This window comes from Hydractinia symbiolongicarpus, chromosome 7, assembly GCF_029227915.1.
Source record: "Hydractinia symbiolongicarpus strain clone_291-10 chromosome 7, HSymV2.1, whole genome shotgun sequence".
Classification (NCBI taxonomy): Eukaryota; Metazoa; Cnidaria; class Hydrozoa; order Anthoathecata; family Hydractiniidae; genus Hydractinia; species Hydractinia symbiolongicarpus.
Window position 1 is genome coordinate 20,215,309 of NC_079881.1, and position 15,853 is coordinate 20,231,161.

The following is a 15,853-nucleotide window of genomic DNA, read 5'->3' on the forward strand; positions in this document are numbered from 1 at the left end:
GTGTGGACACCAAAGGTTCCCCTCCACACAACGCAATTGTCACATCGACGACACACAAGATTGGAATACATACAATTTACACAACACACGTTTAAAACAACCACTTTTATTCATCACAAACAATTATACATCAACCATAAAAGTTGGAACAAATCCACTCAAATTTATAGATACTTTAAAGTCAGATTAATTGAAGTTGAAAAAGTGTATAAATTGTATCAAATGTGGCCATATGATAAAACATGCAAATTTTACTGTGCAAGCTACTTCACTCATTAAAACAGCAACTATTAAACTCAAGTAAACGATTAGAAAAGCACTTTCCATTTGACCAATCAGAATGGGCAGGCTTGTATTTCAAATCAAAATCAAAAGAAAGTCACGTGCAGACATTTCACACATGCTTTCATACATGGAAATAAAATAATACGATTTGCAACCCTAAGACCAGCAAGGCATATACAATTCGTTTAAACTTCAATTCAAAACATTAAAACATAAATTTCTGAAAGAACCTCTGATGTAACCAACTTGTGCCATAGCATGTTAGATGTGTGTCCAGTTAGCTTGGAAAGCACAGGAAGAAACTGTTACATATTCTGGGAATTAGATAAAAATGTTAAAATAATACGTTATACAAATAACTTAAATCCTCGCAAATGCTAAAAATAAGAAATCAACCATTCGAAATCAAAATTATATATACATATATATTATATATTTCGTCCCTCTAATAAAACAAAGTCAGCTCAAAATAAATACCCAAACTCGTCAGGCTTAGAAGCTTGTATTTATTGTCGCATTGAAGTACACACCAATCCTTTAACTTAAAAAAAAACACTTGTCATATTTTGTTGTCAAATTTGTTTTCTGTATATGTTCCTTTCTGTTACGAGAAAAAAGAAAATTTAAGTCAATTGTTCTGTCGATTTAAGTCACTATGGACTATATAGATTTAAGTCACTATGGACAGGTTAGCATCATCAACAAAATAAACATTATATAATTATACTGTCAAATATGTCATATTAACCAGAAAAGTCGTTGTTTATACTATATACAAGGTAAATGAAGAAATACAATATTAATGAAACACAAATAAATACTAGTTTTATAAATTAAAAGTAACAGCTCTCAAAATATTTATTTTTTTCATTGCAAAAAAGAAATTAATAAAGACGCAGAAAAATATCGAGCATCCATTCCTATATAAAAACATGTAATGTCTGAAGTCCTGGTAATGCCAGGTTAACAAGTCAGTTATTTCAAAGCATGTTATTTTAGTTAAAATGTTTTACCACAGTATTTGCACACATGTTGCACTGAACTAATAATAAGATTTCGTTTTATGTTACAAAACTAAATATTGTAACAGATTAACATACAATCTTTTTTAGAAAAAAAAATGAATCTTTCTCTTTAAAAATATCACTAATTGTTTGTCTTACTGCAACAGCTACACGTTTTCTGATCACAAAAATCGGATCTTTTTATGACTAGAACACATAAAAATAATAACTATTAAAAAGTTTAAAAAAAAATACAGAATAAAACTTAAGTTTAGTTAACTCTAGTTTTTCTTTACAAACAAAGTCAAAACATTTTAATATATAAATACCAATATTAATAATATCTAATAATGTAAGAATCAACTCATTAACAAGAACAAAACACTAATTAAGGAAAATTTATATGAAAGTTTTTTGGCGAATTGAAATTTCTCTGCTATGAATTCTGTTGGTGGGGGCGATTAACCACTGAAATGTAGAATCAATCTCAACTTTTTTAAGGAAAGTTTTTCAAGTTTCAAACCAATTGCAGCTTTAGGACAATTATTTTAGTCTCAGCACACTTTTTACCTGATAATATGTTGTCAACAGCAATCACAAAAAAATTTATAAATTCTTCAGAAATATAGAAACAGCAACTTCTCAAATAATAAAACTCTATAATAACACATAATACACAATGTTATGTAAATTTTATAGCAGACTAAGCTCCTGTAAAGGCTGTGTCATTTCATTTTACTTTAATAAAAGTATATCACCAAACAATCAAGAATCAATTTTACATCCATGTAATGATTAAAAGCCAAGGTTTTTTAACAACACTCTTTACACTGGAATCTGAACACCACTTGTTCTTGCAGTAGGTGCATTTCCACTACTACTTTGTTGTCGGTTGTGATTATGGTGTGATTTTTTTGGCCAACGCAAGTTTTGCATTTTTAAATAGTGTGATTGTAGCGCCAATCTTCTAGTCTCAAACCTTTGAAGCTCTTGCATAATTAGATAATTTTGAAGCAACTGAGCAGCAATTGGATCAAATCTCCCGGTTGCTAACAAAGGCCACTGTAATTTTTGAAGATAATCAAGGTTTAGCAAAGGATTCATTGCTTGGGGAAAGGGTCGGTTATTCAGAAAAGGGAAGTTTAGGGGTTTATTTGACCTGGAAACAAAAGATTTTGCGGATGGAGACAGGTGATTCTCCATTCTTCTTGTAGACATATTCACTTGTGGTGCATTGATTAATGGAGCACTAGTAACAGTAGATGTCCGTACGTTATAATGCTTAGACTGGTTAACGTTATTAACTGGCTCTTTAGGTGTCACGGTTGGAAGTTGGTTTAATACTTTGGCAAGGTATTCAGAAGTTGAATTAACACAGTCGTCTCCCTCCTTGTAGATCATAATCACATGGCCGTGTTCACCTAAAAGACAATATCAAAATGAAATATACTGTACAAAATCATATTATCTGTACATACATTGTTTTTGAGATTATTACTTAATTTGGGAAAAATGAACCTAATGGAATCGTAATACATATTTATGTGGCAAAGCAATTTGCAGCAGGTATTGATGAGCATGTGTGCAAAAGTTGTGAATGTGTCTGAACTATAAAGTATTCCTTATTCTCTCGAAGAACAGGCCTATACTGTTTATTTAATTGGCAAGCTAAAAAATATCCTCAAGGTTTTTAAACAAAATAAGCAAACCAATTGGTCATATTATTTTTGTCTCTTGAATATGGCTCCTAAATATTGATGATGACAAAAAAACATTTAATGATGACAAACAAACAGTTAGAGAGGTAATTTGGTTTGAAAGGCTTTTAATGACGTCATAAACCAGTTATTTTTAAAGTAGATAAATTGGCCTGGCTTTAGGGAAATTGACCAATTTGGGTCCCAGGTGGTCGAAGTTGCCCACTCATTTAAAAAACTAGTTGTTAAGTATGTTGAAAAATCCACTTAGGTAGAAGAGCAGTGGCAAAGATCTATCATTTAAATTTCGGCCATGTCAGCAATAACTCATGGATTTTAAATTTTTTCATCTGTTAAAACTGTGTCATTTTGAACAGCTGATCAAAAAGGTACAGGTACACGTTCTTTCGATTGTTGTTTAAAGAGATAAAGGGTAAGAAGGCTTTTCATGACATCCTTAACCCATCGGTTCTAAAATGGTTGGGATTGGCCCAGCTTTGTGAATTTGGCCTAAAACCTAGTTACACACGCAGGAAATGACGTCAATAACTTCCACCTGTTTAAAAGTTATTAAGCCTTAAACTTAAAGTGCAATGCAATGACTTCACTGATGTATTACCACCAAGAAGCTAATTTGTCAGTTAACAAATAAGGCATAAAAATATCCTCCTTGCAAAAGCCACAGACACTTTCTTATTATTAAGATAAAAACCTATAGTCAGCACTTCATTTCAAGTTTTTGGCCTAATAACTTTATTACAATTATGTTTTTGACATCAAATTTATGTTTTTGGCATTAGTTCATTAACTTGAAATGTTTTTTTCGGCGACTTTAAAGAAAAATGACCAGATCTACTATTTTTCTCACTATATAGATAAATACAAGTTGAAAAATAGGCAGAAACAATAACCTTTTTTTTAAAAAGAACCAGCCTGATCTGAAGGCTGGCTGTTGATACTTTGTAAGTCTTTTCAGTCTGGTTTGTTCTTATTCATGGATTTTTGTTCTTAAATTTCTTCAAAATATTATGTTTGCATATATATAACAATAAATCCATATAGCTAGCTATAGAGAAAAAAATTTAGCTAGAGAAGTTACATCCTGTTATTTTTAGTTATAAAAACAATAATTTGAGCTTGAAACTTTACTTTTTTTAGCAAAATCTAGGTCTCCTGTTTTAGAATTGTTTTGATAAAAAAGCATATATTATTTTAAGTGATTAAAAACAGGAAGTGTATATAATATTTACCGCCACTAGAAATGGCGCGAGTATCAAATAAACACGTGTCCTTTTTGGTGTTTGTGTGCGAAAACATAATTTTCATAAAACAATCCTCTAAACTTAATGATAAAGAGCTTAAAAAAACACGAAAAAAAAACTAACGCAAAGACTCTCATAAAAACTTACCAATTCTGTAGGAAACTTCTGTTGGATCAATCCATAAGTCTAGCTTTTTTGGAAGGTAAGCAAATAAATCTTCAGAAGATAGTTGTGACTTCTGTGCAGCGTGAATAAGAAGAGTATCTAACTGTCTTTCTATGGACAAACAACGGTAAGCACTACCTTTGGATGGTTTTTCAGGGTACCAATGTCCTTTAAACTTTTTGGATAATAAGATACAAAGTTGTTCCACGAATTCGCTTAACTCCTCTTCTGAAAATTTTCCAACCAAAAAGGATATAATAAATTGTACGGCCACTTGTATTTCCACATCCATTTTGTTGCTTTTAACGTGATTCAACATCAAGGTTTATTTAAAAAAATAAGAAAGTTACTTAATGTTATAACCTGCTTTACGCTGATAATTCAGACAGCGTGCTGACTTACTGTTTTGATTATGTGTTGATATGCGAAAGCAATTTGCTTTCAGCTATAAAAGAATACTAGAAAACAATTTCTAAACAACCAATCAGAGAGCTATCAGAATCTTTTAAACAATACAAGGTTGTTTCTGATTGGTCGTACGGGAACCATTATTGTTCGATTTTTATTTATGTTTGATAGTTCTTATTCCGTCACCATGCGCCATGTGCGTTTTGTACGATTCACCGAGCAGCTAACTAGCCGAACCATAAATGCTTTCAACCAGTATATTCAGAATTACTGAAGGGCGACACAAAACTGCGATATTTATACATATGAAAGCCCAAACAAAAGTTTTCAGAGTAACCTTTACAAACAAAGGCAAATACTTCACTTAGATTCTTCATGATATCAACATTCTGATGGTTTTTTTATCAAAATGTTATTGTTTTGATATGTGATGTCATGTAACGTACCACACTAACTTGTTAGTTATCATATGCTTTCTGACCCGGCACTAATTAAATTTTTTGTAAAGAAGGCTGTCAGTCACATGAAGTATAAACAAACCTTTGGTTCGTTTTATTAAGATGTTTGGTATACCGGGATCATAATTTTGAAAGAGTTTGCCTGTGTACAAATAGGAACAAGGTTGAGCTATAGAAAAAATTTACTTGTTGTAGCCAACCCCGTTTCCATAGTTGTTCGTTGTATCGGGGCAGCAGCACGTGCCAATATCAAAATCCTACAAGACCTAAAACCGAGGTTGTCTTTGCAGCAAAGTTTACCTAATAATTTTTTTCAAGCTGATCAAAAAGTGCATGCTTTTTTAAAAGAATTCCAAAATTCTAATCGGCTGGTCATTATTCTTAATTCTCTATTGTTCTTATAACAGACCTATTGTTTTTAAGCTAAAATATTAGCCTAATATTCTTATAACATATATTCTGCTAAAGAAAAAGTGTGTATATAATTACACCCGGCATATAATAAAAATATATCGTCAACATGCCATTTCTACAAAACAATGTGTTTTTACGAATTAAAAAGTTTACTTTATTCATCTTTTGAAAAATTATCTGCTAGGGAGAGAATATCATGTTAGTGAGTAGGGGTACTCAAGTGGGTACTTCTGAGTATTCTTAAAGATTTCTTTTGATATTCAGTATAATATAAATTTTAAAATAAAAGACGCATTTTAGTTTATTTTTTGTTTCGCATGAGAGAATCCCACGTGAAGCCTACCCTGAACATCGTCACGGTTGGCTGCGCGTGCGCAAAATGTTTAAAAATTAGGTTTACGCGCCACTGCTAAGTCGTTTTTAAAACTTATCAAAAATAACTGAAAAATTTAAAACTTTTTAAAATTTAAAAAGAAAAGATTTCCAAAGTTATTAGCCACAATGTGCAGGTTGATACTGATTCAAGGGTGCACATGGGAGGGTTTTTTATGCAGGTTCAAAAATATTTCATTCATTAACATGAGATTAAGTTTGCCAGCTGTTTAGTAAAGATCACCTGGCCTACCTCACGTTTGACCGAGCAAATTCAACTTTACTAATCATTGTAATTACGTCTTAAATTCTATAGTTGCCGCGCTTTATGTTAAAAGAAAATGGCAGCCTCGTTCCCAGGGTTTCACAAATTTTTGAGGAGGCCGCAAAAGTAAAATTTAACTAAACTACATAAAAAAATCATTTATTTAAGTCGAATAGCTTTGTGAAAGGGAATCTTGGAGGTTTACCCTGCTGGGGCATGCTTTATAAAACTAAATTACCCAAGGTCATTTTAGTCATTTTTTTTCTTTAATTAAATTTTTTCATGGCAAGATCGGCACACGGTTTAGGCATTGTTTCATCCTTGGAGGAAAGTTTCATCGAATCTTTTCTTTTATTCATTCACACCGAGTTTTTGTTATAAGACGCCTGATGAAGGATCCAGTTCAAAGTGTTCCTTGAATAGTTTCTCAAATATTTATTATTTTTGCAACGTCTAACTAAAAATAAACATACATTTGGCGCAGTATAAAAATTCTGTTAAATTTTTTCTTATGCAAGAATAAAGTTGTATATTATACAGAAGAATGCAGCCAATAATTACAAAAATTTTTTTTCTTATCTCCATAATTTCTTATTTCTTATGTCTTAAGTCCACGACCGGCAAATAAGCTGACAACACTGACATGGTGCGCTAAAGAAGCCCCCATGCCGACTAAGGGATTGTTAAAAATATCGTTTTTCGCTTCGCTTAAAATTGAAACCCTAACGAAAGGAACAAAGTTGTCTTTATCACAGCCTGGTGCGGAAAAATCAATCAGTTATTTGCTTCACTTTGCGCTGTGGCTATATTAGCAAAAAAATAACATAATGTAAATAAAACCCTCGACCTGACGTCACAAGGTAAACACGTGCACACAAATCTCGCGTGTGTTCTTTTATCACGAAACAATGAGTTTGAATGGTTTACTTTGAAAATAAATAATTTCTTAATTTACATATATTTGAATTGACTCAACTGTGCCATTATTTGCTTGCCCAACCTCGTTCCTGGCGCCTGTTGTCTCTTTCTTACATAGGGACGGCAGAGCGCCCGTCCTGATTTCAGAAAAGCTATAAGATGCTGGGGACAAGGTTGTTGCTTGCCAATTTTTTTTCAACGCTTTTTTTCAATCGTCTATCACGGTTTATATTCACTATTTTTTAAGTTTACTGTAAAGTTCACTTCAAAAATCATCCACTTCCTTTTTTAGCATTCAACAACATTGTTCCCAGGCATTTTCTTCAAAACAGAGCTGTGGTAAAAAAGAGTACCTGAAAAAAGACAATGAGAATGCTGATGTGACAAATAACGCAGAGCTTGTAACGTTATTTCATAGCCTTGCTAGTTTTTCTCAGAACTTGAACTTGCAAAATACTTACTTTAATAATTAATTTAAATCGTATTGCACTCAAAAAATCCAAAGAAATCGCCAACCCGGCCGCTACGTGGGAAAACAGCAACATTGGTTGTTTGCATGGACCTGCATTCGGTACATGACGTCACAAATTCGGTTTATAATCCATTTAAATAAGAGGAGAATGTCTGTTTTCTAATGCTGCAGACAAAAAATCGCTACAACATTTGTTTACCAAACGACATAAATATAGATATTCTTTTTGATCAGATAATTGTGAAAGAAAGCGCTTTGTCAAACTCAGCTCCTAACAATTTTCGTTGGTACATTTCCTCAAAATCTTTCCATTAAAATTGCAACTAGTTGACAATTTTCAGCATTAAGCTGAAAGCTGCTTCTAGAGAACCATTCCGGTTCAAAAACTGAAGCTTTTTATAACTTCTGCTTCGCTTTAGTGATATCAGTAAATGATGCAGAAAGTGTATTGTCATCAGCATAGTTGAATATGCCCACGTTGTTATTACTAAAATCAAACATGAGAGATCGTTCAAATAGATAATTAAATAATTGTGTGATTATTTTTATTAGACATTATTATTATTGTTATAAGACACACTAATTATTAATAATTAATGTGTCTTAGGGCCCAATAATTGAGCCCTAAATGTGTTTTATTTTCCACCTACTCCAGCCCTTTTCTTACGTCGAGATAGCAACCAATGACATGTAGAACTTGACTTGAGAAACCATATGCATGAATTTTTGCAAGAAGTAATTCATATAGTTAATGCAATAAAATGCTTTACTCAAATCCATCAAATCAGTTGTTATATATTAATATAATTCCCTATGCCAACCGTGCAGCGTGTGTAATAATGAATGCTATGAAAAATAGTCTTCCCTAAAACCCACTCAATAACGGTGACATCTTGCCCGACATAAAAAAGATATCTATTACTTCACTGTAAAATACTTTAGAGACAGCTGGGACCTTACCAATAGTCCTAAAAACTTCCTTTTTTGTCTTAGGCCCCTCTTTTGAATAGGAGTGCTGCCGCACATTTCAATAAATCCAGAAAAAATTTTTCTGAACAAATTCATTTTTAAAAATATAAGTAAGATTTTTAGCAAACACATCAGCAATCAAGTTTGATAGCCTTCCTTGAATATTATTTTCAGGTGAACTCTTATATTAGCTACTTTAAGTTCATAATATATTTCGACATCGTGTCTTCATCAATGGTTTTGAATACCATTTTATTATCTTTTGGATAGAAAGCCTTGATATTTTTTAACGCTTGGCTGGTTTCGAATTTATAGATAATAGCAATAACGTTGTCGATTCTTGTGTCGGATTATTTTTGTATGAAATTTGGTTAATTTTTAAAGACTTTGTAATGTGGACAAAATGTTTATTTATCACATTTGCAGTGGTTTCACTTCTTGCTTATTCATTTCCAATAAGCGTTTTCATGCTTTCTTCACATGATTTCTCACTGTAGAAGGATTTCACCATTTTCCATGAAAGAATATTGTCTTTGATATTTTTATGTTAAATGAAAAATAAAACTTATTTTTCACATCACAAATCAACTGTGTACACTCATTGATTTGGAAACGATAAGCATCCCGACTATGATAGATTTTAGTTGAGAGTCCAAATTTTGCTTCATAGATCTTAAACATAATCTCTTTTCGTAACGATTTTGAAATAAAAGGACCATTATTTGCACGTACTAATACTATTTTCCAAAAATTGGCTAAAGGCGTATTTAAAGGTGTCGTACGTAATACGTTTGTTACAATCTAGTGCTTGACGAAGATTTATCTTGTTTGCAAAAGTTCTTGGTAATTTCGATACCTGAAACTTTTTGGGTAAAACTTTCGGTATTGAAGCTATGAAAGATGTCTAAGACAACTCGTGAAATTCTTAAAGTGTGACGTTTTTTTTTCAAATGTCTTTTTCGAATTACCCAAATTTGATTTATACATGTCGGATTTTCAATTGATTTGAAGCGAGTTGGTTCGTTACAATATTTACAAAACTGATGTTAGTTAAAGCGGTTCTACATTGAAATCACCCAGTAATACAATAATCCTGCAGTCGAAATGTTGAACGATTCTGATATAATGGCTAACAAAATTTATGAAAATTTAAACAGGTTATGTCGGTGGTACATATATATGTGCCGTGCCAGGAAGCCGTTTACCGTTGCGAAAGTTTAGAAATGAAAACGACTTCAACATCACACGGAATGAACTCAACAGCAATTTGCTTACAAATTATGGGTTTATCCCTATAACACTATAGGTCACCGTTTCGTTCATAAGGGAAAAGTTTGTGGAAGCCATAAATGTAAAACTGTGATGTTGTGTATGAGTACTTCAGCTTTCTTTCTGAAATCACAAGTATATACAAAAAAATTTTATAATTATTTCTGCAAGTTAAAGACATTACTTCTCAATAAAATTATGTTGAGGTCTAATGATTAAGACCAAATGGGTTGGTGTATAATTATTTTAGTTCTATTGTGACAACTTTTAAATTAAATACCGAGTTGGATTAAGCATTTTATGTTGACCCAAGTTGGTTCAACTAACCCAGGTTAACCCTGCAAAGTAGTTGAGTTACACACTTCACGTTGACCCAAGTTGGTTCAACTAACTCAGGTTAACCTAAGTAGGAACTTGGCCAAAACAGTCTACGTTGAACCAAGTTGGTTTGACTAAATTCAGGCTAACCATTTTTTGTGTTATATATTTCACGTTGACCCAAGTCAGTTCGACTAACTTAAACTAAAAAAAAGTGTTAAACATTATTTCTTTTTACTGGTAGTTAAATTGAACAAACAAGAACTTCAAGATGCAAATTGTTTTGGTCAGTGGACGAATTGCTTAGGTTTTTTCAGTCTTATATCCGTTGTTTTGCAAGAGGCGGGATTTGGTAGTATGATCGAGTATGAACGGCTAGACAACAGTAAAGGATAAAGAAATGATGTAAAGAATGGAGATCGTTGAAAGGGATTGAAGAGATATCATGTAAGGCATTGACGGGAAATGTAAATGTTTGTTTATCAAAGAAAAGTAAGATTACAATACAGGTGAAAGATCTATTAAGTCTTCTTCACAAAACGTTACCAACCATTAAGAACTACATTAATAACAACACCGAAAATGCTAATCGCTAAATGCTAAATCCCCCCCCCCCCCAGTTAAAAATTAAATGTCGAAAAACTTCTTTGTTATCTGATGAAACAATTAGACATTACTTAGCTTTACTTAGAGAAAAAAACTGCAATTGATAAATGGTGCGTTGCTCAAAATGAACAAGAGTGACTACACATTTGTGACAATTCAGAAGTACAGTAAAAGGGGACTTCTCTTCCGTGTTAAATGCTCAATTCACGACAGGGGTCACGCAAAAATATTGTGAAAGTGGCAATGTCAAGAACTATCTCTATAAGTCTTCTTATCTTTGTAAATAATGATGAACTTCTTCCACAAACTGATTATGTGTAATTTAACAAGAATTTGGTAAAGTATTAGTCAACATTTGATGATAAATTTGCTACTTTATTTGCAAAATTGATGCATAAGTTTGGTAAGAATGCGAGCTGCAAATGACAATGCGATGCATTCTCGTAGATTTTTACCATCTGTTGGACGAAGTTGCATACTGAGCTGGTAAAATACTGAGGCAATGGCACTTTTTTGACCATTTTACAAAGTTGTCAAACTGCATCAACTCGCTAAATCTCCGCAATCGGTAGGCTATGGAGAAGCAACTTTTTCAGGTCAGTAGGTGGGGTAAGTAATGTTTAAAATACTCTAGTCGCACTTTTAGACACGTAAACGTTGACAGGTTCAAATTGAGTGGATCCAATACAGAAATCTCCTAAATAAACACTTGTGGAGAGGAACAAGGAAATGTACCAATTTTTTCTTAATATATTTTGTCAGGGATTGGAATAAGATAACGGAAGTGTATAATGATCACAAAAAGTACAGCTTTCCCAAATCAGTTATCTTTGGTGTAACCGCTGCTCTTTCTTAACCTTGTCAAACAAAAATGGATGTGATTTTTTGAAATCCTCACCTGGAACTTAATAAAATGTGAAATCTTTAGGTTCATGCGGAAAATTAATTTTGTACTAATTGACCCTTTGCTTGAAACAGCGGATTATTAATACAAATAAAAATTAAAAAAGACTTTGACCGTGACATTAATACCACCAAAACAGCATTTTCACATGTTGGAAATTTATGCACATAAATTTATACACATATCGTTTCTTATTATGGCAGAGGTTATTATGTTTTTAACGCTCTTCCTCTTTATGTTACTAGTATCATACCTACATGGCAATATATACCATACTCACGATATTAGTATCATACCTTCATGGTAGTAGTATCATACCTTCATGGTAGTAGTATCATACCTTTATGGTAGTAGTATCATACCTTCATGGTAGTAGTATCATACCTTCATGGTAGTAGTATCATACCTTCATGGTAGTAGTATCATACCTTCATGGTGGTAGTATCATACTTTCATGGGGTTAGTATTATACCTTCATGGTAGTAGTATCATACCTTCATGATAATAGTATCATACCTTCATGGTAGTAGTATCATACCTTCATGGTGGTAGTATCATACTTTCATGGTAGTAGTATCATACCTTCATGGGGGTAGTATCATACCTTTATGGTAGTAGTATCATACCTTCATGATAGTAGTATCATACCTTCATGGTAGTAGTATCATACCTTCATGGTAGTAGTATCATACCTTCATGATAGTAGTATCATACCTTCATAATAGTAGTATCATACCTTCATGGTAGTAGTATCATACCTTTATGGTAGTAGTATCATACCTTCATGGTAGTAGTATCATACCTTCATGGTAGTAGTATCATACCTTCATGGTAGTAGTATCATACCTTCATGGTGGTAGTATCATACTTTCATGGGGTTAGTATTATACCTTCATGGTAGTAGTATCATACCTTCATGATAATAGTATCATACCTTCATGGTAGTAGTATCATACCTTCATGGTGGTAGTATCATACTTTCATGGTAGTAGTATCATACCTTCATGGGGGTAGTATCATACCTTTATGGTAGTAGTATCATACCTTCATGATAGTAGTATCATACCTTCATGGTAGTAGTATCATACCTTCATGGTAGTAGTATCATACCTTCATGGTAGTAGTATCATACCTTCATGATAGTAGTGTCATACCTTCATGGTAGTAGTATCATACCTTCATGATAGTAGTATCATACCTTCATGGTAGTAGTATCATACTTTCATGGGGGTAGTATCATACCTTCATGGTAGTAGTATCATACCTTCATAATAGTAGTATCATACCTTCATGGTAGTAGTATCATACCTTCATGATAGTAGTATCATACCTCCATGGTAGTAGTATCATACTTTTATGGGGGTAGTATCATACCTTTACGGTAGTAGTATTATACCTTCATGATAGTAGTATCATATCTTCATGATAGTAGTCGCACACACCAAAAAAAAATTTTTAAACTCTGCAAGTTAACAAGCGCCTTTGTGAAAATAACAGCTTGGCATTTATTTGGCTTTGCGTTATATCATATAATGCATCTCTTCAATGGTTATTTTCGATCACCGGACATTACCTTTGGTCTAAAGAAGGTGGCCATTAGTGATACAGTCAAAACTAATTTATGATTAGCAGTAATGTCTAGAGGATTTACAAAGTGGCCATCTACAGAAAAATAGAGATACTCCATATGCTATAAGTTGTAAACATTGGATCTACAGGTAGTGAAAGTTCAAGAATATTATGAATTGTACTTAGGTTCTTGCAATCATACACATAAAAGACTAATACAATAAGTGACATCATTTTCAATAGAGAAAATGGCTTACGTACTAAAGAATCTTTAAGGGGAACGTAGTGTTATCAGAATTGATATTGTATGATAGTGGTACTTAACATGCCAGTCGTTGACTGATCTTTTGTTTTCACGTACTAAAAACAAAAGCTTTTCTTAATTGAACGTTTCTCACAAAACCACGCTAACATAAATGGAATTTCACGGAAATCTTTTAAATGTCAGATTATTTCGGTCAAAAAAAAACTTTAAAGTTTCAGTTAAGATAAATTTTGTCAACAGATTACGTACTTGAACGCTGCTTCAGAGATGTTTTCGTTACACTCTATAATACTTAAATCGTGTTTGCATATCACTTAAAAAAATATAAAAGGCTTTATTTAAGACGATATGGACATCATCAAGAAAGTATCTAAAGTCTCTGAACAAAAAAAATATATACAAAGTTATAAACTGGATCTGTACGTCGTGTGTTGATTAATTTATATACACGTATTTTTTTTTCATACAACTAAAAATATGGCCGCGTCTTCAGATGGTTTCATTGATCGCCGAGAGCAGTTTAAAAACAAGAAAAAATCGAAATCTTACCAATACATGAAACCCGTTTCAATTGATATAGAAGATGAAGACATTAACAGACTTGATGTGATATCCGGTTCACCATCGTGCGGTCGATTTAACATGAGGAGTCAGTCTAACCCAGACATACAATACGTGATGCACAACGCCATTTTAAGAGAAGATTTGGAAACTCTTGAACGAGTATTGGAAGATGACAAATTGATGATTAATAGTAGGTCATCGGACGGAATGACTGGATTACAACAAGCTTGTTCGCTGGGTAACTTAGCTTGTGTAAAACTACTTGTTGAAGCTGGAGCTGATTTGTTGTTAACAACAAAAGATGGACGCACGGCCCTGCAAATAGCGAGTGGGGTGAACTTTGAGGTCGCAGAATACCTGCTGTCAAAAGGTGCGCAAGATGAGGATATTAAAGATGGTGTACAAAGTTGATATGAAACACTTACTCAACACCTTTTCACTGTGTATCTTCAATTATTTGTTAATGCGTACTTTCTAAAGACGAAGGATGTTTATCGTAAGGTGTAGCTTTAAAAACATAACTGTAAAGTTTATAAATTTGTACTTTCTTAAGGAACAAAATGTGCCTTTGATTGACAGTATTTGTATATTGTGCCACGCTATAATACTAGGTGCGATCTAAGCTTTAATAAAAACAAATCACCGCCTGGGGAATATCTTCAACGGGTGGCCAAAAGTAATACATGGATTTGTTATTATAACCAACCCTAATTTCAGAGACAGGCTTAAGATTGAAAAGGCAGTGTCTTTTTTATCCTCAATTTGCTTGACGTAGGTATGCTACTAACATAGCATCTATTTTTTTACTGGCACACGCACAAAAAAAAAATTCTCTGAAGCTATACGAGCATGTATCGCCGTCCGAGGGTCAGAAAAGATACAAGATGCCCTGGGGACGAGGTTGCGAAAACCCTTCTAATGGTGTATGTGGATAATCGTAACCTGCATTGCAGAGATAAACCTTTCTTTTATATCTGCACTCAACCAAACCAAACACTGACGTTTCGTCGACAAACATTGATTTTATTTAGATGTATTGTGTATAATCTAAATGTACCAAAGTTTTTTTCTCATTTCTTCTTTAAATTTAATGCAAGAGTACCAGTCAGCTGTCTATATATGCTGGAAAAATATGTAGAAACATTTTGGCTGTTGGTATTTTAGTATTGTTAAGACGCCAACTGGCGTACTTCGAAGTCTATAGATTTACATACAGGTCAACCCCAGGACATTTTGCCTTGTTGCGTAATAACGGCTCAGGGGACACAAGACCCTGGGGACGAGGTTGTATCCAGGCGAGGTCACAAGCCGTGCATAAATTATAGGAATAAAAAGCACTGTTCATTTTCCGACGTCTTGTTATTTCTAGCTTTTTTTGTGCAGTTACGCATGTTCTGAATTTTTGACTAATTCTTAAGCTTTAGTCTTTTAGCGTAGGTGACAGCCGTTTTACTCCCGCGCTACCTTTGTTCAGCAAATGCGATTTTTTAGTAGGGAAGTAAGTATGCAGAATGAACTTTTGAGGTTTTCGGGGTTATGGAAAATTTTATTCTTACAAAAAATAAACTCAATATGAACCGTAAAAGCTTCTTCCGCAAACTCTTTTTTTCTTTAGAAATTAGTGCAGAAACTTCGTCCATATGTAGCCAAAAGTACCCTGGTGTTTTGG

General features: G+C 33.2%; 2 protein-coding genes across 2 annotated transcripts; one reads left to right on the forward strand and one right to left on the reverse strand.

Moving 5' to 3' along the window:
- Positions 1-597: 597 nt before the first annotated feature.
- Positions 598-4,842, reverse strand: LOC130649621 (protein BTG1-like). Its single transcript, XM_057455948.1, has 2 exons — positions 4,396-4,842; positions 598-2,710 (listed from the first exon to the last, which is right to left on the reverse strand). Exons 1-2 carry the CDS (start codon positions 4,730-4,732, stop codon positions 2,115-2,117), a joined length of 933 nt encoding a protein of 310 aa, XP_057311931.1. The 5' UTR covers positions 4,733-4,842; the 3' UTR covers positions 598-2,114.
- Positions 4,843-14,097: 9,255 nt separating this feature from the next.
- On the forward strand, positions 14,098-14,595 carry LOC130648604 (ankyrin repeat and SOCS box protein 10-like). Its single transcript, XM_057454657.1, has one exon. The coding sequence runs from the start codon at positions 14,098-14,100 to the stop codon at positions 14,593-14,595; it is 498 nt and encodes a 165-aa protein (XP_057310640.1).
- Positions 14,596-15,853: the final 1,258 nt, after the last annotated feature.

What these genes read in the sequence shown, in the direction of transcription:
- LOC130648604 (XM_057454657.1), top strand. Translation starts at nt 14,098, where the DNA reads ATGGCCGCGTCTTCAGATGGTTTCATTGATCGCCGAGAGCAGTTTAAA.
- LOC130649621 (XM_057455948.1), bottom strand. Translation starts at nt 4,732, where the DNA reads ATGTTGAATCACGTTAAAAGCAACAAAATGGATGTGGAAATACAAGTG. An exon ending in AGAAGTTTCCTACAGAATTG is followed by an intron (nt 2,711 to 4,395) that starts GTAAGTTTTTAT and finishes ATTGTCTTTTAG; the next exon opens with GTGAACACGGCCATGTGATT.